Source organism: Sebastes fasciatus, chromosome 14, assembly GCF_043250625.1.
Source record: "Sebastes fasciatus isolate fSebFas1 chromosome 14, fSebFas1.pri, whole genome shotgun sequence".
In the NCBI taxonomy this organism is placed as follows: Eukaryota; Metazoa; Chordata; class Actinopteri; order Perciformes; family Sebastidae; genus Sebastes; species Sebastes fasciatus.
Window position 1 is genome coordinate 3,624,419 of NC_133808.1, and position 26,910 is coordinate 3,651,328.

Consider the following 26,910-nt stretch of genomic DNA (forward strand, 5'->3'; position numbering starts at 1 on the left):
ATTACCTGTCTCGTGCACTACTATCAGGGTATAGTGACCGTTTTATAAAAATAACTTTTTTTTAAATCATATTTGCTCCAATCTCACCTACTGCAGCTTTAAAGCATAGAGTTGTATATTATTGTGAATCACCAGCAGTAATAGTGTAAGAGAATACTTCCTATCACGCCCTCTGTCTGTCTCTGCTGGGACTAGTGGATCATTAGAGACTTACATCACAGCGATGATCACACAAACATACAGACTATAGCCGAGAGAAGCCGAGCTGAGAGAGCTGCATCACATATATCGGTGCAGTGATTACAGTTATCTTTTTTTATCTCTTTTTTCACAACAACAACAAAAAAAAAGGTCAAGCCGTGTCTGACCTACCGCTTAGACTTCCTGCTGCTCTTCTGTCTGGCTGCACCTCACACAGATCTGACTGTGATCCTGTAAACTATGGAGACAGGCGAGAGGAGAAGAGAGAAAAGGAGTGTGGGTGAGATGCTGAAAACAGAGCAGGAGGAGGAAAATGAAGAAGTCCTGGTTGTGAGCCTCGGACAAGAGGCGGAGGTCTCCGACACTGAAGATGAGGAGGAGCAAGGATCCACTCCACTTATCGCTGCCTGTCGTTCGGGCATGACTGAGGTAAGTTATGTATAATGTGAGAGTAAGAGTTTGACATGTGGATGTGTATTGTTGTGTAATCATCAGTCCATCGTTCATCACTGGAAAATTTCTACAGGTGAGAATGTTTGTCAGGCTGGTTGTATTTTTCCAATCAATAACAATAGCATGTATTCATGTGTATGTTAGGTCCACGTGACCTGCTGTTTATAGTCGTGTGCACCCTCTCAGGAGGGGGTGCTTGTTCAAAACAAGCATATGACTTACCGGTAACCACAGGTGAGACACTCTCCCCTGTGATTCCCTGTGAAGTGAGATGAGTCACGTTAAAGCTGCAGTAGGTAGAAACGGAGCAAATATGATTTAAAAAAAAGTTATTTTTATAAAACACTCACTATATCCTGACAGTAGTGCATGAGACAGGTAATCTGCAAAAAATCATATGTCCTCCGGTGCTCCTAATGGCATCTGCAATATTTCACAGACTGGAGGAAAACAACCAATCAGAGCTGATCTGGAGCCTTGCCGTCTCTGAGCAGCTGTCAATCACTTGCGAACTCTGATCAAACGGTCAAACTAGGCAGCGCTGATCAAATATGAATCAATATTATGTTACTGTAATGCCTATTTCTCTCCTCAAATGCTTTCAGAATCATCTTGTAGTGTACTGTTTAGCTGTAAAATGAGAAAGTTTGTGACCCGGCAGCCATGTTGAGATCAGTTGAGGGAAATACCAAGCACCGCCCACCAGCTGGAGCAAACTTTCTCATTTTACAGCTAAACAGTACACTACAAGATGATTCTGGAAATATTTTACATGAGAAATAGGCATTACAGTGACAGAATATTAATTAATATTCGATCAGCGCTGCCAAGTTTGACCGTTTGATCGGAGTTTGCGAGTGATTGACAGCTGCCTCCGTGTTGAATGAACAGCCAATAGGAACGCTCTCTCAAAGAAATGACCTGTGATTGGCCAAAGTCTCCCGTCACAGGCTTGATTTTTTTAAACCCTGAAAACAGAGTCATGAGGAGGAGCAGAAGTCTAGTTTTCTCTCAGAACATTTGAATTACAATATGCTGAAAGGTTATTATGGAATTTTGCCCAATGATGCCAAAAACATTCTGCCTACTAAGGCTTTAAATTACAGCTGATTTATTGAGTATTTACATTTACATCATGTTTTATCAATAAAGATAATTTATGTAGCTTCACAAGATCCACAATTTTTAGTTCACCAACTCCAACTTGTGATCAAAGTCTACTACTTGTCTATGTGTGTTGCTTATTGTGTTACACGCTGGTGTTGTTAACAGGCAGTACAGCGGCTGCTGAGGGCCGGAGCCGATGTGACCCTGTGTAACAGCAGCCAGCAGACAGCGCTCCACATAACCCCTCCTGAGCTCCAGGGGGATGTGTTGGGATGGATGTCGAGGCCTCATCTGCCACCCCAGGCACAGCTGCTCCAGGCTGCCTGGCAGGGAGACCTGCACTCCTTACAGCCCCTGCTGGTAAGACTCCCTCGCGAGACGTAGAGGATTTCCCTGATGAGCAACGGCAAAAACTAAGTTTCTATATTAGAAAAACACAACCGGGCTGGTTGATGTTTACCGGTATGTGTGCTGTCCATACGTGATCAGATGTATTGATCGTATCAGTCATTAAATTTACGTGGATGCCTGACTGAAAATATGTATAAACCTCTGAAGAAGGGTATTTTGGGATTTAATCAAGATCTTTTCAGAAAAGTTAGAGAATAGCATCAACAACTTACAGATTTATGGGGAGCTTGTTTGGCCATTTGGTTAGACTGTTATCAGGTCATTAAATAGGTGTCATCAGTGGTTATAAGCCTCATAGATATGGGTCAGTAGGGGCCTGCTACACCCACTAGGTGGTTTTATCATTGATTCATGGGCGATCACCAAAAGAAGGAGTAAAAGAAGACGACAGCGACCTCTAGTGACCGTAGTAATTATTACAGGAGCAGAAGCAGAAGTCATGCGCTTTAGTTTAAGCGTGAAACTCTATATGGGGTGGTGGTCGGGGGCAACGGTGATGAATGGTACACATAACACAAGGTCCGCATCCCCTGTGAAACCAACAACGTGTAGTTGTTTTTGTGTTCACAACCTTAAGTTTCACTCTCATTTTTCATACGTAGACTAGTTATTTTAGGCCAAAACATGATCTTGTCCCCTAAATTTAACAAAGTAGTTTTATTGCCTAAACCTAAAGAATTGTAGTTTTGTTACCTAAACCTAGGGGCTGCACGGTGGTGCAGTGGTTAGCACTGGCGCCTCACAGCTAGAGGGTTGCAGGTTCGAATCCGGCTTGGGACCCTTCTGTGTGGAGTTTGCATGTTCTCCCCGTATTAGCGTGGGTTTTCTCCCACAGTCCAAAGACATGCAGGTTAGGTTAATTGTGGTTGTCTGTCTCTATGTGTAAGCCCTGCGATGGACTGGCGAGGGTGTCCAGGGTGTACCCTACCTTCGCCCAATGTCGGCTGGGATCGGCTCCAGCCCCCCCGCGACCCCTAACGGGATAAGCGGTTGCAGATGGATGGATACCTAAACCTAAAGAAGTTGTAGTTTTGTTGCCTAAACCTAAAGAAGTTGTAGTTTTGTTACATAAACCTAAAGAAGTTGTAGTTTTGTTGCCTAAACCTAAAGAAGTTGTAGTTTTGTTGCCTAAACCTAAAGAAGTTGTAGTTTTGTTGCCTAAACCTAAAGAAGTTGTTTTGTTTGTGTTCAAAACATAACATTTCATTCAGTTTGACAACAAAATGATACATTTTGTATGTTGCCAATAATTATGGAAAAAAATAATAATATATAGTTTTGTTTATGTTTATACTATTTTTTTTGTTTTTGGATTGAGTTAGATTGAATTAGTTCTACTTCCAGCGCAATTCTGTCTCTGAAAACTAAACCAAAAACTCCAAGCTGCTACTTTTTGGGGCTTATGTGTGTACACAATTTTTTAGAAAAATCTTTTATCTATAACTTTTTAACTTTTAAATTACAATTGACCTCAAACCAAAAGTATAGCTATGCATAAGGCTGCAGTGCATTAAATATGAGTTGTCTGTGTATATGTATATGTGCAATGATCCCCCTTTTGTGACCTCAGCACTTTGTACGTTACTCCAAACTGAGCGCTAGCTCCCATGTATAATTCATATTTGTAATATGTGTGTATCTTTGTCTGTCTGCATGTCTCAGGCTCAGACAGACAGAGTGGATGTGAATGTTCCTAACTGTGATGGCGTCACGGCCCTGATGCTCGCCGTCAGGGACATTGACCTGTTTGAGGACATAGCGACACCGTTGTCATGGGAACACAGACCTGTGGAAGTGGTTAAGGAGCTGCTAGGTGTCTCGGGGTAAGAAAACACATTCATGCATGCTTTGATATATGAATTATATAATGTACAGACAAGCAAATTGAAATACTCCAATTCTACTGAGTGCTCCAGCCAGGCTTAATGTTGCTTTGGCATCAAGTAACAACATTTTGCTTACATTAACAAACCAAATGGAAGTGTATATGCCAAGGGGAACCCATTTTTAAATATCTGAAGTTCTGTTCTGTTCTGGGAGGCAGAAAAAATTGTCTACTCACACGTTCCATCTGTCTTTAAACTTCTCCATCAGTGATCTGCAGGTTCGAGACCACAATGGCTGTTCTGCTCTCCACTACGCTGCAAACATCAACAGCCCTCTGAAGGAGGAGATCATTCATATGATGGTTGAAGCCCTAAGTCACACAGGTACACACACACACACAAAAAAACACATCACATGCCAACACTTCCAACATGAACGGGACATTTTACATACACTTCAATCGCACCCGCACAGAAGAAGCATGGATGAAATTACTATATATATAATGAAAGGGGTCACTCGTATTATAGATAATTAGTATGGAATCAAAATATGGTCAAAAGTAGGGATGCACCAATACCGATACCAGTAAGGCAAGGCAAGGCAAGGCAGCTTTATTTGTATAGCACATTTCAACAACAGGGCAATTCAAAGTGCTTTCGGGTATCGCGTCCTGAAAGCACTTTCGGTCCTGTACTCGTACTCGTACTCGCACAACGGCTCGGATACCACTTTAACCTCTCATCACAGTCTTTCGGGTCCTACTGACTCGCTCACGCTCCACCTCCCCGATGGTGCAGGCGAGAAGGGCCGGTGGTGCGCTAGACCCCGCGGGGTTGGGATCCCACCTCAGGCAGCGCGCGCCAGCCCTCACTTTCATTGTGCCATGGGGTTTTGCTTGCACCCTATGACTCGCGAGTGCGTTAGACTCCTTGGTCCGTCTTTCAAGACGGGTTGGGTGGGTTGCAGACATCGCCACAGACCCCTGGCGCCTTTACGTGGAACAAGCCCTGCCCTGGGTGCACGACGCGGTTGGGGCGCACTAAGGACAGTCTGCCCCGCTGACACTTTGGCCACGGCCCGGGAAGCACCTTCCCCCTGAGCCTTTCCAAGCCGACCTAGAGCCGTCCGGCGCACCGCCTCGTATGCGTGACTCCCCAGCCTGCCGTGTGTTGCTCACGCTCTCCAGCTGGCTGTTAACGAGGGTCTTTTGGCACAGAGAACTACTCGTAACGGTACTCGGTTTTGGCGAGTACCCAAATGTAAGAACTTGTACTTGTACTCGGTCTGAAAAAAAGTTGTATTGGTGCATCCCCAGTCAAAAGTATTGTAGCTGTGTATCACTATCTGAATGTGTGAAAACATTTCACAAATTGTCACGCACAGCTACAGATCTCCGGATCTCTTTCGGATTCAAAAATGAAATGAATTTGCTCAGATATCTTTTTCACAGATTCAAACATTTGAATGAATTTGTTAAGAACGTTTTTTTACACATTTGAATGTATTCATACAAAATGTTTTCACGCATGGTGTCAGATATGGTCAGTGGTGTAGTGGATGGTATATTATACCCACCTCTTTTCCTGGCGGTTTCCAGTATACCCATCTGTCAGCCTAAAAGGCATTGGAATATATAGGAGAGTATACCCACTTCCTCCTCTGTAACCTACCCATGTCTACCGAGTAGTACACCCACCAATGACCATTACACCACTGGATATATAAATGTATCAATGCTACTTTAAATTGTGGGAAAATTCTAATCTTAATTCCAACTGTACATGTGATCTGCTTTGGGAAAGCAGGGATTATCCAGTTACTTGTACATGCTCATGTTTCTCTCAAAATAATTATAATCTGATTAGAATGATGCAGTTAACAAAGGTTTTTGTAAAATGAAAAATATCCTGCACACTTCCTCTCTATAACACCGTTTCCCAGTACTACAGAGCTCTCTTTTGTATGTTTTTTTCCTCATACAGAATCACATGAATTGAAAAAACAAAACATGGAAACTGAGAAAGAGAACGTAATACTTTTGTATTAAATAGCCTACATTAATCAATAGATAACCATATGCAACCTTAAGTAACAAATATATTTATTTCTCAGTTCGTATTGTTGTTTTCTCATCACACGAAATCAACAAATGTTGCTCACACTTGCTTGCTTCACCTCATGTTGTCGGCTTCACTTTGGTTACTGATTCATTGATCAGTTACTTATTAAACTGGGCCTTTAATACAAAGCATACACGTATATATAGGCACATATAGGCACACATGTACACACTTCTAAATATATCTTCCTATTCCTATTCCTAAGTGTAAGCACACACACCTTTTTCTCTCTTTCACACACATACAGGCGTACACACAAACAACATACCGAGTTCATTAATGAGTAAAACCTCTGCAGCAGCACTCAAAGCCAGCACTTATGTGGGAGGGTACAAGAAAGGCTTGTTTGTGTATGTTTGAGCGAGCACGCTGCTGAGAGCCTTCATGAGAGAGTGTGTGAGTCCGAGTTTGTATCGAGGATGGCGATACAGAAGCGCGGTGACACAGAGAGGATGGAGAAAGAGAGATGAAAAAGAAACAAAGGAAGGCGGAACTTTTCGAACACTTCTACTTCCTCACCTTGTGTAAACAGCTCAGGGTCCAGGGGTGTGGACCCTGAGCACCCAAACGTGGATTATGAGGTTTTAAAATTCTTTACCTGCTCCTCTTGTAACTGGGAGAAGCAGTTATCCTTCTTTATGTGTCAATACAGGCCACAAATGGTTAGAATTATTTCTGATTTTGTGCAGATGCTGCCTCCATTTCACTCCTGGCACTTGACAACTACTCATGCCAGGATTTGGACTCAGAGTTTGGCGATTCGGACGTAGAGTTGGACCTTGAGAGCCTTTATCCTAACCGGTCGACTGCTGCCTCCCCTACGCAGACACCAACCCATCAGCACGGCTTTCTGCTATACAGCCACACGAGGGTAAGTGCTTTGGGAGAGAGGTCGCTCCAATTCAGTAATTGTTTGAAATGTCCAGATTTATAGCTGAAGTTGGTAACTTTGAGCAAGTGTGATAAAAATGATTGTTATTAAATGCTCACTATATTCTGACAGTAGTGCATGAGACAGATAATCTGTGGAAAAAATCATGTCCCTCTTCCTTCGTCTAGTGCTCCAAATGGCAATTTGCAATATTTCACCGCGCACAAAGGAAAAACAACCAATCCCAGCCGAGCAGTCTCTAAAGCAGCTGTCAATCACTGCTCGCGAAACTCGTGAAACTCAAATATGAAACAAGATTCTGTTCCTGTAATGCCTATTTCTCACCTTGCTCTGGCCGGTGGGCGGTGCTTGGGTTAGGCTCGACTGTTTTCAACATTGCGGCGAGGTCACAAACTTTCTCATTTTACAGCTAAACAGTACTCTACAAGATGTTTCTGAAAACATTTGATGCGAGAATTAGGCATTACAGCAACATAATATTGATTCATATTTGATCAGCGCTGCCTAGCTTGACGAGTTCGCGAGTTTCGCGAGCAGTGATTGAAAGCTGCTGACGAGACTGCTCAGCTCTGATTGGTTGTTCTCCTTCGGTCGCGGGGAAATCTTGCAAATGTAATTAAGAACACAGGAGGACACAGAGGAACCTGATTTTTTTTTTCAGATTACCTGTCTCATGCACTACTGTCAGGATATAGTGACAGATTTGGCAAATAGCTTTTTATCATATTTGCTCAAAGTTACCGACTGCAGCTTTAAGCATGCAAGTGTCTGTGCGGTTCACTGTTGCTCTCATTTAGCCACAATTAACAGACACAAAGGCAGACTAGCAGTGAGTGGTCACAAGACAAATAATGTGGAAGTAGTAATTGGCTGTTTAGATAAGTGTGTGTTTGTGTGTGTGCGTGGAGGAAGGGCGCTCTGGGTAGCTGACACTTTGCTGCCATACTACCGTATTAAGGGTGTCTCTATAGATGCAGCAGACAAGCAGGGCAGCTGGTTAGCTGGAAGAGAAGAGCAGGTGGTATACGTGTCTCAGAGGCCCTCTGACACACTCAACTGTATTGTATGTGTACATGTACAGTATTAAACCTACTAAAATATACACGTTATACCACAGGTTCACTTAGAATAAGTCAAAAAACACTAAAAATGTAATGTTTACGTTGTCTTCCAAACCACCAAGAGGGCCAAATCTAAATCTAAAGCTTTGCTTCCATACATGTGCAAAAGCTCCATCATACTAACAATTAAAATATCAAATGCTTGCCTTTGTGGTTTGCTTTTTTTTTCCTGTAATCTCTTCCTGCTCTGCATTCCGGACAAGCTTTGAGAAAGTATTCACCGCATAACTAAGAACATGTTAAAACATTTAATACAAGACGAACTAAGGACATTATTAATTCCAACCTGGAGTATATATTAGGGCTGTCAATCTATTAAAATATTTAATCGTGATTAATCGCATTATTGTTCATAGTTAATCGCGATTAATCGCAAATGAATCGCAAATGAATCGATTAATTCAGATTTTTTTTATCTGTACCTTAAAGGGAGAATTAATACTTTTCATCAACATGGGAGTGGGCTTGCTTTATGCAAATGTATGTATATATTTATTATTGGAAATTAATTAACAACACAAAACAATGACAAATATTGTCCAGAAAACCTCCCAGGTACTGCATTTAACATAAAAGAGGTCAAGGGACCCCTTTGAACATGGCCATGACAGTCTTTCTAGTTTCATTTGATACCAGTATCTTCACTCTAGCTTTAAAATTCAGACCGCTACAATCAAGTTGCGTTAATCCGTTAAAGAAATTAATGGTGTTAACGTTATAGTTTTGTCAATTTTTGTTTCTTGAATTTAAAAAAATCACACTGAGTTCCATCTGCCCTAACATCAGTACTGGGACTTGACTTCTACCATCCTCTGTTTTTTTTTTTAAGACTGGGACATATAATAAATTGCACACTTTTGTTCTTTCCAGGAAGTGCTGGAGTCTCCAGGGTACCCTCCTCTATCTGACCATCATAAAGGCCTCAGCCAAGGTAAGAACTCTTTCAAGGACTCCTGGAGTTTTAGTGGGCTAAGGTGTGGACCCTTAATGTATGGAATTGGGGTGAAACCTTTCGTTTGTAGGCTTGTTAGAGAAGGATCAAAAATGTAGTCCAAAAGGGCTAAAAGAGAAAACACAAGGAGGGGACATGGGTGTCTTGGATACAAAATAACCACTTTAAACAGGTCAAACTATTGGTCCCTTTATAGTGGCAAAGATATATACCAGTCAGCTCCCAAACCGGCCATCAGATCAGGTCACCTTCTAAAGGGAGGGGAGTGAGGGAGGCTTGACTGGGTGGGAGGGGTCTCACACACAATACGACCTCTCAGCTGAGAAACCTGCCTGCCGGTCCTGTACCTCAGCCACAACAGCATGGGCTGAGACGCAGAGAGGGCTGAGCAGATCATTAAAAGAGGAAGGAATGGACATGATGAGAGCACAGACAGCAAAAACAGAATAAAGCTGTGATCATTAGGTTGAGGAGAAATAAAGAAATAGACAGAGAGAGGAGCTATCAATTATTGATTCAATCCTTAAACGTGGTGTCGATATGGGAGCGGAGTGGACCAGCAGGCTCAGAAACAGGTAATGCCTGTTGTTTTTTTCTATGACAAGTTATCAATATGTTGTATATGAATATTGTATTAATATTGTATGATCTATGAACCTCAAGGCACTTTCTAGTGTAATGATGCAGGCTTTGAAATCGAGAAATACAGCAAATTTGTAGCCTGTCAACTTGGTCAGCCCCTTCTTAGTCGATTAGTTTGTTGTTTTGGTCTAAGTCGACTAAAATTTCGTTAGTTAATTGGTAATTTTTATGCTTTTCTTATGCTGAATGCCTTATTTCCAAGAAACTTATGAGCACTTCTCTGGTATTATGTTATTCTCTGTGGAGAAACTCAGTTTTAGTGTGTCTGTTAGTTGACTAAGTACGTCTTTGATCGAGGACAGCCCTACTGTCAACTAATACGGTTGCTACATGAACTTCAGAAACTTTGTAAAAGTAAAACTTCCGCATTTATGAACCTCCAGCCTATAAAACTGCTTCAAAAAACACTTTACAGTTAAGGGAATGCAATTTGAAATCAGGTTTCTTTTACTGCTGTTTAGTTTAGTTTTTTTGTGATGAAAGCATTCATTTTGTATCCGCATTTGTTGTTTACTTTTCTGAACAAATCAGTTGAATGTTACCCAACATTTGGCCTCTGTCAGGTCAGAAATACGGTATATGTAAACTGAGTTTTAAACGTGTGTGTAACTGTGAACACAGAGAGAATACAATGGATTTAGGATTGGTGGGTATAACTGTATGTGTGTGTGTGTGTGTGTGTGTGTGTGTGTGTGTGTGTGTGTGTGTGTGTGTGTGTGTGTGTGTGTGCAGATAAGGGAATCCCCCTCTGTTTCCAAAACGCCATGGAAATGCTGAGAGACATCAGGCAAGCCTACCAGGACGCAGGGAGGGGAAGCAGGTGGGCAGGGTGACATCCCACAATCTCTCACGCACACACTCGCATCCCTGTACTTCTATCTTTGTGAGGACCCTCATTGACAGTCCCAGCTCCTTAACCTTAAGGTTGCATATGGTTACCTATTAATTAACGTAGGCTATGTAATACAAAAGTATAACGTTCTCTTTCTCAGTTTCCATGTTTTTTTTTGTTTTTTTTAATTCATATGTTGTATGTGATTCTGTATGGGGAAAAAAAAACATACAAAAGAGAGCACCATAGGGCTGGGAAACGGTGTTATAGAGCGGAAGTGTGCAGGATCCTTTTCATTTTACAAAAACTTTTGTTAACTGCATCATTCTAATCAGATTAGAATTATTCTGAAAGAAACATGAGCATGTACAAATAACTGGATAATCCCTGCTTTCCCAAAGCAGATCACATGTACAGTTGGAATTAAGATCAGAATTTTCCCACAACTTTAAAGTAGCATTGATCGATTTATGGATGGGGGGGGGATCTATTCGGACACTGTTATTACCACGTCACTTGCTGAGAGCCTCCTTGCCGGTTGGAGACATGTATCCATGGTAACCCGTACCAACCTCATGTGACCAAACACTTTGTGAGAATCATTAAGTATATTATATTACTCATTTACATTACATTATATAATTCCTTATTATTACTTTTACTATATATATAATAGTAAAGTTATGAAATACTACGCCTATAGCAAAGTGGAATCTTATACTTACACTTAAATTGAAGCGTTATTGACATTACAGAACTGTCTGTCATTGTCTGTTATGAACGTTGTCGTTACTACCGCATTGCATTGTGGGATATTTATCCCGGCGTAGTGTCCAGTGTTTGAATATTGTGATAATTTACCGGAATAGGTATGCAATTCACGTACTATTGGTTAAAAACTAAGGTTTCAGACATACTAAAAAAATCACACATACTGTTTTAGCGTACTAAATAGCGTGTTAGCATGGAATCTTGGATGCAACCCTCGTATGATTAACCATTTAAATGCCTAACCCCAACCCCAACTCTAACCCTAACCTAAACCCATTTCGAACATGAGCCTCAAAACCAAGTCTTAACCCTCAAACAGGCCTTTAAAGAAGTGAGGACAAGCCAAAATGTCTGCACTTTACAAAAATGTCCTCACTCCGTTGGTTAAAAATTTGTTTTGGTCCTCACTATGTAGCAAAAACAAGAACACACACATTCCCATGAGTGTGTATTGGTTATAAAGAAACGATAATTTACCAAGCTGGTGGCACTAAGCTGATAGTGTTGACAGGGCAGACATGTGAATACGTCGGCATCTGTTCATACGTAACCACAAACAGTTGTGTACACACCAACATTTTATGTGTGTACAGTTAACAGTTAACAGCCCCCCCCCCCTCCCCTCTCATTTGTATAAACAGCACACTCTCCCTGGGCTAGTCAACAACTGACTCTTACAACACCAACCAGTAGAATAGCATCCTCTCCGGTTACACTCCTGTCCTGTATGCAGGCACCTGTCACTGTGTCCAGAGGACAACCTGTTCTACCCAAACAGGTTAGAAACACAGGGACGGGGGGGAGAGAGGGCTTTGGTGAATCAGCTCATTGTCTGTTATGTGGCGCTCTCACCACTGACTCAAGTCCAAGCTCTCCGAGGAGAATAAAGGTCTTTGAGCAGGTCTCTAATTTCATAGCATCAGCTTCCAGTAATAGAGAGAGACGGGAGAAAATTAGGGTTTTTTTGCATGTTCACTTCAGCACAAGGCAATAAAACTCATTGTAATTTCAGCTGAGCCTAAACAAACTCCTTGTGGCCTATACATTTACTTTCTTCTTGTCAAAGGTCAAATGAACTACATACCTTTCTGTGTTCTCTCTTGCTCCGCTCAGCAGAGGAGGTTTGTCTCTGCCGAGCCTGGGCGACAACAGCAGACGCTGGAGCCATCTGGATCCTGCTCCATCACCTGGTTTGCTGAGTACCAGGACCTCCTGTCTGCCAGTACCCCCTAAACACAGGTACATATTGTAACTGGACTTATTCAGGCGTTTGACATCACTTAAGAAAAAACAATCAATAGCAGTTTGACAGTTTGTCAGGGCGCTGACACGCCAAGCCGATGGTCGACGGTCGGAAAGTTTCAGGCCATCGGTGAGCGTCTGACGGCCTACTTTTCTTTGATGTGTCCCACACCGTCGGCTCTAGTCTGCCCGAGATTTTTCGGCCGATTCAGCATGTTGAATCGTCAGTGAAGGAAATCACTCTGATTGGCTGTTCAGCTTAAATGAATCAGTGCACGAGAAGAGAAACAGAAGTGTGGAAAGCAAGCCAACAAGTAAAGTCAAGAGAAAAAACACAGGAGGCTCTTCTCACTTTTCATCTTCATCTCATCTGATCATTCCAATACACAGATGTTTTCACAACCACATGGCCATCTGGAATGAAGCTAAGTGGTGAGTGAAAGCGGTGTGAAAATGGTCGGCAGAAGCCGCATTGCTTCATGTACGTATCACAACAACGGCTTGTATATTCGCAGTCCTCGGTCTTCCGGTTTCCCCTTTTGAATGACAAATACAGACTACCTTGACCTACTGGTGTGGAGAGTTATTTCCTCTCACATAGGAGCAGAACGTACGTGGTAGTTGGCCGACGGCTGTAGTCTTTGCGGTGTGTTCGAGTGCAACTTTTTGGCCAAGACAAAGGCGACGTGACTCAACAGGCGGCCTTCATCAGCGCTAGTTCTCTGTTGTCGGGGTTGATGTGTCTGGGCCTTCAACCTGCTTGTCAACAAAGAGAGTGGAGCTGTGAAAAATACTGCCAGCCTCATGTGACAGGTGCAAATGAAACACTGAATGAAATAAACTGAAAATACTGCCCTTCCATATTCTAACAATTGCACGTTTTTGTACACAGTAAATTTGTGGCATTCACACAAAAAAACAAAAAGTCTGATTTTGATTTGTCCCTCACAGGCAGAGAACAGGAAGTGTCGTTGCTGCATCCCCATCCTCCTCCTCTGGTCTGCTGTCTGTGGCTGAGCCCAGCCAGCTCAGCCAGTCAGCCCCCAGCATCATGGAACCACTACTGTGTTCAAACACTATGATGCAGGCCAGAGCACACATTCAGACCCGTATGTAAATGTTGTTATTAAAGCTTTCACTCATTTAGTGATGTAGGTTACCAAAGGTATGCTAATCATGAAGCTAAATAAAGCTAAATAAAAAGGTTATGAATAATGTGAACACTAGCACTAGCTGAGTCAACGTTAGCTGTGCAAAGTTTGGAAATAACTGAAAGTGTTAGTTCAGATTTTTGAAGTGGGGTTGTATGTACACTCTCTCGTTCTGCAAAGTAAAATGACTGTTTTTGTGAATGGAGTCTGGTGGCTTTGAAGAGAGCGATATACCAGCTGCAGTTCGCTGTCGGAGAGGGCTGTCTGACGGTGAGGTAAAGCGGCTGCGGAAGGGAGCAGCAGAAAGACTTTATTTTAGCCAAATAAAAAAAAAATCAATGTCAGTTCAAGTGTACGCTATATTTAGAATATTGTCACCGCTTTACCTCACCATCAGACAGCCCTCTCCGATGGGGAACTGAAGCCCTTGTATCGCCATCTTCAAAGCCACCAGACTCCATTGACAAAAACTGTAATTCTACCTCGTAGAACACGGGAGTTGCTGGTCTACCGCTGCCTCGATCAGTTAGTTTGTTTATTGTGTGCCTTTTGGAATCTAACTAACATGGCGTCCACAGCATGGTGGACAGGTCATGTGGGAAAAAGTTTTTAGAAAGGCTTGGGAAAATAGAAGTTGAATGTTTGGCTTTGAAAACCTAAGAAAGCTTGAAAGATACAGAATGATACATACAACTACCGTAAAAAAATAATAATGATAATAATGGAACCAACCTTTAATGTATTTAAAATCAAATTTTAGTTTACCTGAGTGCCTGTTGTTTTAAACATATAATCTCTTCCCGTCTGCAGGACTGGGTTCTCAAGATACTGTAAACGAACAAAAGGTGAATTTCTACCGAAAATACCTCCTTATATCACCTTCACATTTGTCTTGTCATACTTACATTAATTTTTCTTTCCATCCATATACCTACATCACAAGTCCTAACCATTGAATCCGTCCGTATTCTGTGCAGTTCTTGCAGGGCCCCCTGCCGGCTCTGCATCCCAGAACACCCAAGCTGTTGGCACCACTGGGCAGCCGGCCCAGGGACGTTGCGGTCCTGCCGGCACTGAAGCACCACGTTCCCCTGAAGCCCATCACCCGCAGCCCCCTTTGCTCCAGGACCCGGCTGAGGAGAGAGAGGCTGTCCTGGGGCAGCCCACGCACTGGCCCTCTGACCACTAAGGGGGGTAGCGAGGAGAGCGGGTCCAGCAGCAGCCAGAGTTCCATCGACCTGGAGGATGAGGATGATGAGAGGGATGTACGCCGGAGAGCTTCAGGAGGTCTGGAGCTTGTTCGAGACAGGTTGTCGCCGTGCTCGAACGATGTGAGCTCCGCTGAGACTGATTTGGCTGGGGAGACACGGCGGCATTTTAAAGTTCGGTCAAGGATCGGCCACATTCCACCGATCCACAGATCAGCACATCACCTGGATGGAGAGCCTATCAATCGTACAACTGATCTTCTCAGCACCGAAAAAGCTATAAACTCTCATTGTGAAGGCAGAGCCACCGATATGAATTACACAAAGGAGCCTGTCGACAGTCAGTCCTTTATAAAATGTAACTATGCACAACAAGGAGACACCATGAACAATGAAATACCTATCACATCAAAGTCTAAGGAGGATGAGAACAATGTGGGCTGCACCCCAGAGCCTGAGATTAGCCATGCGATAACATTTAATATGAATAATGACCAAGGTGATGTTATTACATCCTCTAGAGAGACTTACAGAAATGACCTGCAGCATATAAAACAGACAGAAATGAATGCTTCCTGTTGTGAAGGAAACCGGGTAGATAACCCAATCCCTCGTAGGGAGGATGTAAAGTCAACTTCTAGCACTACTGAGGAGAAAATTCTATTATTTGCGCCGGCTGTAAACCTTCCACAGTCAGACATGGATCCCAAGAGAGATGGGAGGATGTTGTCGAAAGCCTTAAAGCCTGTCCGGAACAAGGAGAGAAGAACCGGCATGAGCTGTGACCTAAGAGTAAACATTCAAACGAGCCAGCAGTCCTTCAACGTACTAGCGAACAAAGACCGAAGCATCCTAAATCGTAACAAGACCAAAAGAAATCTGAGGCACTCCTCACTTTCCCCACAAGTTAAAGACAAAACGAGGAAAAGCCCTGAGCTAATAATTAGTGGCGAGACAGTCGCAAAAGTAAAGTCAAAACTTAAATCTGTTAAAGGGGCTCATTGCAACACCCCATCACCACGAAAGAAGCTGATCGATCAGGGCAAAAGAGCAAATCCTGACAACAGCAACAGAGCTCAACAGCATCCACCAGCGAGGGAGCTGAAGAGCGTCAGGCAGTCGAAGAGACCCGGTCCGGCGGGCGCACCGAGGTCTAAATCTGCCGTGGACTTCGTCACCTACAAAGACATGTTTCAGCAGATAAAGAGCGGGGACGAAGGACCGGCCATCTACGAGATGTTTGCCGGTCCCATCTACGATAACCTACAAGTTTCCAGCTCCTGTGAGAAAGCGAAGGACAGACAAGTGCAGTCTGCTCCGCCCAGGAAGACACAACAGTGCCATAAAGTCAAACACAGACCACTGAAACAAGCACAGAGGAGATGTCCGGGGGAGATTGTGGCGGTTTCAGCAAAAAGCAAACCAAAACTGGCATCCTCTAGGGGGAAACCTCACCTCACACCTAGGAAAGGCACACACAAAATGAAGGATACGCCTACACTGGATGGGCACACAGAGGCTGAGGTAGTTCTCTCTAAGGATGTTGACATTTGTCATTGTAGTGATCAAGAAACTCTGTTATCTACCATAGAGGAGGCTCTTTCTTATGGGTCTGAAACAATCAAATCTGATGACAAAACATTGACTACGCCAGCAGCTTTATCTTGTGTTGAAGATTATAGTCACCCGCTCATGAATATGCAAGAAATAGGAAACCCAAACCGAGCACTTCCTGAGCCTGTGCTGTCTCAAAGCCCCCAACAGCCGAAGATCAACACCTGGACTTCTTCCAGCAGCACCAGCAGCCACACCGTCGTGTCACCAGTTTACCAGAAGTTCCTGGATGAGGTGGGGGACGGGCCGCTCACAGATGACCTGCTGCAATGTCTGGCAGAGGAGCTGTTCTCATTGGACGAGAGGGATGTGTCCATAGGCCCTGAAAACCTGGAGTCCAATAGAGGAGACGATCCCGTATCAGGAGGGAATACACTACCTGAGGTAAACTTTTATGGTCAAAAGTAACAAAACTGTTCTTTTGAAAACGAAAGAAGCATTGTCATTATGGCCATGATTATGAACTGCACATATACAAACACTATCTCAACGCATTCAATCATGTTCTTTTATAACTCTACAAATATTAAGAACTGTATGAAAATAATTAGGGGCGGTCTGAAAAGGGGGAGGGTATTTTAATTTCTCTTTTGGCTGAAGGTAGGGTCTGACTTTTGTGGAAGTTAATTTCAGCCTTAATTTGCAATATAGTTAAAGGTGCTCTATATGATATCCAGAGCAATAATATAACAGCAAACAACTATTGCTAAGTAAAGATATAGAGTGCTCTACGGATGACGTATTTGTGTAGGCCAACCAGGAAGTTAGCATCGCCCAGGGTTCCATCGACAAAAAGCCAAGAGGATTTTTCCATTGGGGTTTGGATTATTGCAGAAAATAAGCTCTGTGGCAAACAAATGTTTATGACACTTAAACGTTTAGTTCAGCAAGATAATCTTCACAAATGAACACCACTTTTATGATTTTGGAAATGTAAATGCAATCGCCAGAAGTAAAAAGCTAACGTTAGGCTGTAGGCGAACTACACCACGGTCACATGAGAGCGAGTATACACAACGAGGCTGTAGAGGACGAGTCGACGTGATGACGTTTGATTTAATGAGTCTCATTTAGCCGCTTGTTAGCAACCGCCTTTAAGACATATTATAAAGGCTTCAAAATTCACAAGTAGGGTATTCATTGATGTATTTTATGTCGTCGAACAAAACATTAAAATCTCTTCAGCTTGTGTTAAACAGACCTTATTTCAGGCATCTCACTAAAAAAACATTAAAAAAAACCATTGACTTCCAGACGAGGGAACCAGAAGAGCTAAAATGCTAACTCCTTTTGTGGTTTTAGGACTCATTCCTGTAGCACTCTATAGTGGAGTAATGTCTACCCGAGCAGAGAATGAAGTCACTCTCTCTCTTTGTGTGTTCCGAGCTTCTCCGTGCTTTGTTGATATAGCCGGGCTGGCCGTATGTGCTTTTAGTGCATGAGCGTGCCCCATTGGCTAGCACACAGTCGCCGCTCTGCACTGCGCTCATACGGTGGTTACAGCTGATAACGCCATCCCAACTGACGGTGTCGTTGCGGAAGCGTAGGGTCCACCCTCCAGTTACCTTTCAGGTTAAAACTGTTAGCTCTGTCAGCATGGTTGTCGTTGTTTTAACTGTTAGCACCATTAGCTGCGAGCCATCAGCTCAGTCGTCGCCATGTTGAGAGCCGTGTGGAGGCAATAAAAATGCTCCCAATCTCGCCTTTAATAGTTACTTAAACAGACTTTCACTCGCACCAAGATTCAAAAGTATAAACTTTTCCACATGCACAGGGCCACAGTTCTGTTTCTGCATCAGGGTTCTATTATTAATGTATAGGCTACTTTGCTGCGCACATTATAAATTCCATTAAGACATTAAGGTTTAACTTCTAGTAGGGGTCTACACAACATGTTGGACCAATTCAAGACATTATTTTTGCCATGTTATATAACCCTGGCAAGGGCCTAGCTTTTTTTTTTTACAAAGTGAAACATAAGGTTCAGTCCCCCTCACCAACTTAAAGGGGAACTATGCCTATTTTCAAAATTCATAGTTATTCCTATGGTCTAAGACAGTCCAAAAATATTAGTAAGTCATAGGGTATAAAGTGTGGAGCTGCTACATAGACAATGAATGGGGAGAGATGTTCTAGATGACACTGAGAGCACCCAGGAGAATGTTCTGAGTATATTGGAACATTTTCTGTTTCACAACTGAGAACACTACAACAGAATAAAGCTCATTTGGGTATAACAAAGATAAACATTTTGTGGGTTCACAAAATCAGTCTCCCATTCATTGTCTATGGAGCAGCTCCAGACTTTATCCCCTATGACATCACAAGTTTGAGACTTACTTCTCTGGCTTCGGGCTTTGAGAGAGAGGAGCACATGTTCACAGATATTGATTGAACTGAAATTATTCTGATCCACTAAAGCTTCAAAGACCCAGATGTTTGTTGTAAAATAGAAAGTATTCATTCTGCGTGTTTTATTGCAGGATAATTCAACACACAGTGCTGCTCTGCTTGGTTCTGGGTTGGTTGTAGATGACGCCATCACCTGGACAAAGGGTGAAGTACTCGGCAGGGGAGCCTATGGGACAGTAAGTATGGAAATGACAAAATAAGGAAAATTTGCATGCTCTCGTGTTGCTAAAAAAATTAACCAAGCGGTCCTTAGATGTTATCTATTCACCATGCACTCTATATTAATCTTACAAAAATACTCAACACATTATACGTACCGCACAGACACTGATGCTCAAATAACCCTGGCGATCGCTGCTGCCTTCTTACCAGGTTTACTGCGGCCTGACCAGCCAGGGCCAGCTGATAGCTGTGAAGCAGGTGAGCCTGGATGCCTCTGACCCCGACGCTGCAAAGAGGGAGTACGGTCGTCTGCAGGGGGAAGTAGAGCTGCTTAAAACCCTCAGACACAGCAACATTGTGGGCTTCCTGGGTACCTCACTTCATCAGCATGTGGTTTCCATCTTCATGGAATACATCCCGGGAGGATCCATCGCCAGCATCCTTCACAGGTTATTCGCAACAGCTTGACAACTATACCCAGAAGTTTCTGTTGAGACACTGAGCTTTAGAATATCAGATGGTTTACTCAACAAATGTCTGTATGAACGCCTTTAAAGGCCCCATATCGTGCTCATTTTCAGGTTCATACTTGTATTTTGTGTTTCTACTAGAACATGTTTACATGCTGTAATGTTAAAAAAAACAACTTTTTTTTCCTTATACTGTCTGCCTGAATATACCTGTATTTACCCTCTGTCTGAAAAGCTCCGTTTTAGTGCATTTCAACAGAATTGCAATGGAATTGCGTTGCTATGCGACAGTTTGGATCCATGTTTACTTCCTGTCAGCTGATGTTATTTACATACACTGCAACAGGAAATAAACTGGGACACATTTAGAATATTTATGTTTAAAACCGTGTGATGATCTATCATATATTGTGTATTTGTGACATCACAAATGGACAGAAATCCTAACGGCTTGTTTCAAACGTACACTTTATGAATACGGGCTGTGTGTGTTTCTCCGTATATTGAGCGTTTTGATAGTTTAACAGTATTTATAAAGCACTTAAACCTGCTTTATAATGTAAAAGACATGAAAATCTCACTTTTTACAATATGGGACCTTTAACACACGTCCCTTTTTACTGCCCCTCAGGTTTGGTCCTCTGCCGGAGCGTGTCCTGGCTCTATACACCCATCAGATCCTGGAAGGGGTGGCCTTCCTTCATGTGAATAGGGTGATTCATCGCGACTTGAAGGGAAACAACGTCATGCTGATGCCCACTGGCGTCATCAAGCTCATAGACTTTGGCTGTGCGCGCCGTCTCAGCTGCCTGAACCACACTGCCAGCAACAGTGGAGATCTGCTCAAGTCTGTCCATGGCACACCTTACTGGATGGCACCAGAGGTAGATGTAGTAGTGGTCTTTTCACCCCCGTGAAGTTGGCTCTTTTTGAAATACTTAAAGGGATAGCTCGGTGTTTTGAAGTGGGGTTGTATGAGGTATTTATCCATTGTCAGTGTATTACCTACAGTAGATCACGGTCGGCACGCCCCCAGTTTGGAGAAGCAGACCGGAGTTACCGCACGGAAGCAAAGCAATGTACTGCTGTGGACGGGGGCAGTGGCAAAACGTATTTTAGCCATCTAACAAAAAAACCCAATATCAGCTTAAGTGTACGCTGTATTTACAATAATTCCGCTGCTATACCTTGCAATCAGACAGCCCTTTCTAACTGGGAACTGAAGCCGTATTATCCATCTATGCTCTCGCTAAAGCCACCAGACTCCATTGAAAAAACTTGTAATTTTACCTCGCAGAACACAGGAGTTGCTGGTCTACCACTGCCTCGATCGGTTAGTTGGTTTGTGCTATTGTGTGACTTTGGTGAATCCAAACTAACCAGTCACACAATAACACAAAACAAACCAACGTCATCTACTGTAGGTAATACACTGACTGTGGAGAAGTACTTCACACAACCCCACTTCAAAACACCCAAACTATCCCCTTGAAGTTCTATTTATTTAATCATCAGCTAAACGTAAAAATGTCCTTCTGTCCATCTTTTGCATTTCCTCAGGTTATCAATGAGACAGGATATGGCAGGAAGTCAGACATATGGAGTGTGGGTTGCACAGTGTTTGAGATGGCCACAGGGAAACCACCGCTGGCACACATGGACAAGATGGCTGCCTTGTTCTACATCGGAGCTAAAAGAGGGTTGATGCCCTCCTTGCCGGATGGGTTTTCGGATAACGCCAAGGATTTTGTAAAAATCAGCTTGACAAGGTGAGAACCGTCGTCTGTGCAACCTAATCCCTTTCATGCGGTAACGTACCCTCCGAATCTATGCCTGATTTAATTGTAATAAAACACATACTTCAAGGGACTGTTTGTAAGAATCAGAAATGGCTTGTTAACAGCAATACAACTTTGAGGTTTTGGTGCTTCCGTGTAGTTTGTGTTGGAGTCTGAGTCTGAACAGCGTAGCCACACGGGAGCGCGCATGGGACACCGACCCAAGATGATTTATACGTGTAAAAAGTTACAAACAGTCCCTTTAAGTTTGAAACTAATCAAGTTAGAGGGTTCAATCCAGTGCACATTTTTCTATTTATAGTCATGTTTGGGAATAAATTCCCTTATTTCTATTTTTGTTTCATCTCAACTCCAGTGACCAGAGACTACGGCCATCTGCAGACCAGCTGCTGAAGCATTCATTCATCCCCCTAAGTGAGACTGGAGCGACCTCTCGGGAAACACAGAAAAAGGGATGCTGTGGTCACCCAGAGGGACTGTGTGGTTAACGAGTTACACTAAGACGTCAATGTTTTTGAGTTCAAGGAGATGTTTTAATGATTTCATTCAGATTGACGACTCAAAACATAGAAAAGTGCTCTTTTGTAACCCTTTGAGGGCCTGGCTGCCACACATCCCCAGTGACGCACTATTAGTAGTATGTTTGGGAGCATGGGGCGCTGGACTTGTGTCCCAGACCTTCCTGGAAACTACAAAGTATATCAAGGAGCAGAAACTAGTTTTTGTATATTAAACTGAAGTTTAAGAAACTACATGAGCACTTTTATACATTTAACTTTAACAGAACCTATACGATGTGAACAGATAGATGCCAGCTTTTTGTTACCGACTTTGGGTATTTCCTACAGCAATCTTATAAATGTGCCAATCTTATAAATACCTTAATTGTAATAGGTCTCTTTGCTGTGTGATTGTCTGTAGGTTCTGATCAAATGTGTCTAATCCATATACAGGAATGAGTCCTAAAACCCGGAAATGAGTTGGGATTTTAGCAATTCCGGTTCCGTCGTCTGGAACTCAATGGGTTTTTAGTTGGATGTCTGAAATAAGGTCTGTGGTTAACACAAGCTGAAGAGATTTTAATGTTTTGTTCTATGACATAAAATACATTAGTAAATATCCCACTTTTGAATTCTGAAGCCTTTATGTGTCTTAAAAAAGGCGGTTGCTAACAAGTGGCTAAATGAGACTACTAAACATCCCGGCGACTCGTCCTCTTTTACAGCCTCGGCACAGCCTGTAGTTTTTTTTACTTCTGGAGATTGCATTCACACTTCAAAAAACATAAATGGTGTTAATTTGTGAAGATTATCTTGCTGAACAAAACGTGCAAGTATCATTAACGTTTGTTTGCCACAGAGCTTATTTTCTGCAATAATCCAAAACCCAATGGAACAATCGTATTGGCTTTTTGTCTAGGGAACCCGGGGCGATGCCAACTTCCTGGTTGGCCTCCAGGCCTATTGGAGGAGGCTGGGTTACGGGCGGACATGGGTCTTGGGGTATGACACATGCGCATTGTAAGTGAAGCTGCAGTAGTGCGTTGCGTTTGGCTCAGTTTCGGCGAATGCAGACCAGATTTTACTGCGCATGTGTTGTAGCCCCAAAGATATGACGCGTTAATGACGTGTGACCCAGCCTCTTTCAATAGGCCTCGGTCGGCCTACAGAAATACGACATCCCTGGAGCAAAACCTCCATTTCTTCCATGCTGAGAATGTGAACTACTTCTTGTTAGCTTTCCTCTGATGATGATTGTGTAAAGTTGTGCCTAAGAACATGCCACTGATACAAGCATGTCTCATCATATTCAATTCTACAAAATATGCAACTTTCTTTCCTCCTAAACTCCAGTAATATGGATATACTGTATGCATAATAAAAATGACAGCAACAACCAGGGTTTATACTGTGTCAGGGTAGTGGCAACTTTGAAGTTTATTCATAATATTGAAATGAAAAGAGAAAAAAAAGGATGTAAAGAGTGGGGTTATGCGTATTTGTCCACAGTTACTTTGGCTCTGTGTGCCCAACTGTAAATCTCTAAATGAAGGTACAAACAATGCAGCCAGGTACCCGGTTGGGAACAGAGGGGACGGTTGTGTCAAGATTTAGGGAACAATGTAGAGTTTAATGTAGGGAAACTGATGTGACGTGTCTGGACAGGTACATGGCTGTGAATGTAAATAAGGACATCAGTGACAAAATCTATTGGTGCATCCGCACCAAAAAAAATATCCAGCAGGGTCATGTTGCATATGGCCAATTAGGTCGCTGTTCTGACAACTGTTGCTGGGATGGAACTGAGCCAACAAGATTTTTTTTTTAAATATATAGTACTGTGATAATGGTTGGTTGAATAATACTTACATGTATCCCCCTTTATGGGCTGACATCTAAGGGCTACAGCTTCATGTCATGAAATTACATCTGATGCACTTCAAAGTAAAAAGGGTTATGTAAACTTTAATAGCACACTACTACTGTCTGTCAGTTTTTTTTCTTTTTGAGGCACAACCTTTGGCATCCAGCTTAAAGGTCTACTTATAGGTCCAAAAAAAAATAATTTTTGGTACAAATTGCATCGCTCTGATGTGATAAGTAGGTGTCGGATGTGCCTGTGTTAACCGAGGGCATCGACTGATATCCCCCCGTGATGGAAAATAACAGTACAGCACCCCCCGTAGGAAGGTCGTACGAAGCACACACACACACACACACACCACTGGAATGCTGCAATCATTCACCCGATGATGCCTCCATCCGTTGATCAACAAAATAAGTCTTTTATAGGTATTATAGTTATCTTGTTATACTTACAAGCAGCTCCAAACCTGAGTAGTCATGGTATAGCTTTTTTTTTTCTTTTTTTCTATAAACATACAAAAACGTATGTACATGTATCTCCACTTTCTGTAAACAGCAAGTACGCGTTCTCCTTTTTAAATCCCTTTGATGATTGAAACATGCAAATCATACGCACGGTTACTGAAGTATAAAAAGAAATCAAGACAAGAAAGAAATTGAGGAGATGAAACTTTTACGCCTAAAAAAAAAAAAAAAAAAACTAAAAAAAACCTCTGCATCCATCAACAGTACTTAAATGGAATGCCAGCAAACAGAACTTGAACTCATCTCCAGCCCAGGTCACAGGCTTCCTCTGTATAACCGCATAAATGTGATTCAATTAAATTACTCGTTAAAAAAAATAGAAGGAAAAGTGCACATTCCATGCCTCTAATAGTACTTGTAATACTTTTTTTTCCCGTATGGAGATCTGAAATGTAGGGAAGACTTTCCCTCCCCCGATGAAAAAAAAAAAAAAACACACACACCCACCTTTGCACGTTCCTAGACTCATTTGAGGAGGAAGGAGAACCAAGCAGCAATTCAACACACTAACAGAAAGACAGGACTGAGCATCACAGCCCAGCGATCTGACAGTCAGGAAGCATAATGTTTTTTCATCTTTCTTGTCTCAGATATTGAGAAGTCCAACAATACTTATCTTTTTTTCTTTTTTTTGCAGATACGTTTTTTTTTCTGCCTTTCGGTAAAGGGTTTATCATGAGTTATTTTCTTAGGGCACTTAACAGGGAGGTGAGCATAGTCTTCAAAAGTCTGAGCTGTGGGTAGTTTTGTTGCCATTTTTCCATGTGCTGGTCCATGGCTGCAGAGCGGTGGACTCAGTGTCTCTGCTCTCCCACTTCATGTGGCGATTCACTAGGAGGAGGGTACTGCTGAGAGGTCCGCAGCCCACCTGGGTGTGACAGGAGGGGGAGGAGGAGAAACAAGAATAAGGAGGAGGAGGAGGAAGAGGGGGAGGGGAGGAGGGAGGTTAGCCATAGAGCTGCAAGCCAGACGAGACACACTGCAGTACAGGAGAGGAGCAAGGAGGAAGAAAGGGGAAAGAAAAAGATGTAGTACCTGCAGCACCAGTGCCACCCTTGGAGATTTTGCTCACTTTGGAGCATGAGGTGGAGAATGAGGAGGGAGGGTGGTGGTTGTGGCCGGCCTCGGGGTACGCCCTCTTGCGCGATGACGACAGGGAGGTGGATCCGGGAGGAGCGAGCGCGGTCCCATCCATGCTGACCAGTCCTGGAGGACCCCGCAGCGGGCCTCCGCCGCCGTTCCCGCTGTGCGTGTGCGGATGAGGGTGACTGTGCTTGTGGTGCCGGTGGAGGTTGTGATCTGCTCCGCGGTGTTGTTTCTCCTTGCTCACCAGAGGGCTGGAATGTTTGCTCTTGCTGTTGTTGGCCGCCATGCCTTCGTCCGACGAGCTGTGGCGCTCCGACGACGAGACTTTTATCTTCATCTTGAGCTCGTCTTTGCTCGGTTTATCCAGCTGGGAGCTGCCACCGGACCCGGGGACGGCCAGGCGGAGTTTAAGCGAGCCTTTGTCCCGCTTGTCGCCGTGGTGACGTCGATCTTGCCCTGAAGTTGAGGAGGAGGGGACTTTCATTTTCATTGGGGAGGCAGTGGTGCACCCACCGCCGTGGTGGGATGTTTGGTGGGGCTGTGTATGTTTTCTATGGTCTACTTGGCTCGCAGAGGATGGTGCATAGGTAGAAGAGGAGGAAGATAACATATCCCCCCTCCCGTCACAATCCATTATTCCTCCGTGCTGTTCCTGGCCGCGTTTCTGTCCAGACACGGCCAGCTCTGCAGCGTGTTTCTCTCTGTATTTGTCCAGAGACAGCTTCTGAGCTGGAGACGGTTGTGGTGGAGGAGGCTGAGCTGGTGGGGGGTAGGCAGACTGAGGTGGTGGCTGATGCTTGCCCCCTCCGCTCCCACCAGCTCCTTTTGGTTCCTGTTTGACAGGGATGAAGTCTAGTGTTTTCTCAGTCTTGAATATTGGCGGATGCTGAAGCAAAGAGGAAGTCTGCAAGGACAACGTGGGCTCTTGGAGAGGGATGCTGAGGGGTTCCTGTTTTATACAGGTGGAAGGGTACCCCGTTTGGCTCTGGTTGCTCAGGGGCCACTCGCTGTGGCTAGCTGGGTTGTATGTGCCAGCCAAAGCTTCCAGAGCCAGGGGTGCATCTCCGGCCTGGCCAGGCAGGGGCACGGGGAAGGCGGCACTCGCTTTGGAAAAACTGGAGTTGGAGCCGAGTGCTAGATCACCTTGATCTAGCATGGAAGGCCCAGCAAAGGAGTTGTCAGACAACTGACTGCTGTCACCCTTGGGCTTTTTGGCAGCTTGTGTTGCCTAGGGGATAGAAAGAGACACTGTTAAGAGTTTGGTTTTAGTTAGCAATAAGACGTTAGCGATAACACACTGTTTGCCAACCTGTGGTGTAGTTTATAGTTCCTATACTGTAGACATTTACTGTGTTTGGCACTTAAAGGGTAACTTTTCAACCTGGACCCCATTTTCACATGTTTTTGTGTCTAACTGACTAGTAGACCCTTTTTGTGTCAAAGTCATGATCACTTCATGGTGTTAGCTGGAGGAAAAACAAAGTCAAAACTGGGCGCTAACACTAGCAGTGGGCTAAAGTTATCAGGGCTCTCAACTAACGTT

The 26,910-nt window shown here is 43.4% G+C and overlaps 2 protein-coding genes across 5 annotated transcripts in view; one reads left to right on the plus strand and one right to left on the minus strand.

Moving 5' to 3' along the window:
- On the plus strand, positions 1-24,484 carry map3k19 (mitogen-activated protein kinase kinase kinase 19). 2 transcript variants are annotated; one of them, XM_074658164.1, is made up of 16 exons: positions 1-630; positions 1,927-2,121; positions 3,835-3,995; positions 4,267-4,382; positions 6,812-6,993; positions 9,006-9,066; positions 10,462-10,549; positions 12,446-12,571; positions 13,526-13,683; positions 14,536-14,570; positions 14,703-16,931; positions 19,031-19,135; positions 19,332-19,570; positions 20,223-20,475; positions 21,152-21,360; positions 21,746-24,484. In XM_074658164.1, exons 1-16 carry the CDS (start codon positions 442-444, stop codon positions 21,876-21,878), a joined length of 4,479 nt encoding a protein of 1,492 aa, XP_074514265.1. In that variant the 5' UTR covers positions 1-441; the 3' UTR covers positions 21,879-24,484. The 2 variants fall into 2 exon arrangements, with proteins under 2 accessions (XP_074514265.1, XP_074514266.1); XM_074658165.1 differs by having other exon boundaries at positions 12,449-12,571.
- Positions 23,293-26,910, minus strand: part of ccnt2a (cyclin T2a) — a 12,090-nt gene continuing 8,472 nt past the window's right edge. For 2 of the 3 annotated variants that reach the window (XR_012597050.1, XM_074658183.1), the window contains exons 9-10: positions 25,317-26,595; positions 23,293-25,149 (exon numbers count right to left, since the gene is read on the minus strand). Coding sequence is in view for 2 of the 3 variants with exons in the window: in XM_074658183.1 (XP_074514284.1) it covers positions 25,076-25,149; positions 25,317-26,595 (1,353 nt within the window). In the remaining variant the exon portion in view is untranslated. Of the gene's footprint in view, positions 26,596-26,910 lie in introns of all 3 variants that reach the window. The other variant, XM_074658182.1, reaches the window with a different exon arrangement.

Coding starts and splice junctions, on each gene's coding strand:
- map3k19 (XM_074658164.1), top strand. CDS start 442: ATGGAGACAGGCGAGAGGAGAAGAGAGAAAAGGAGTGTGGGTGAGATG. Junction 9,067..10,461: donor TCATAAAGGCCTCAGCCAAG/GTAAGAACTCTT, acceptor GTGTGTGTGCAG/ATAAGGGAATCCCCCTCTGT. Junction 20,476..21,151: donor CTTACTGGATGGCACCAGAG/GTAGATGTAGTA, acceptor GCATTTCCTCAG/GTTATCAATGAGACAGGATA.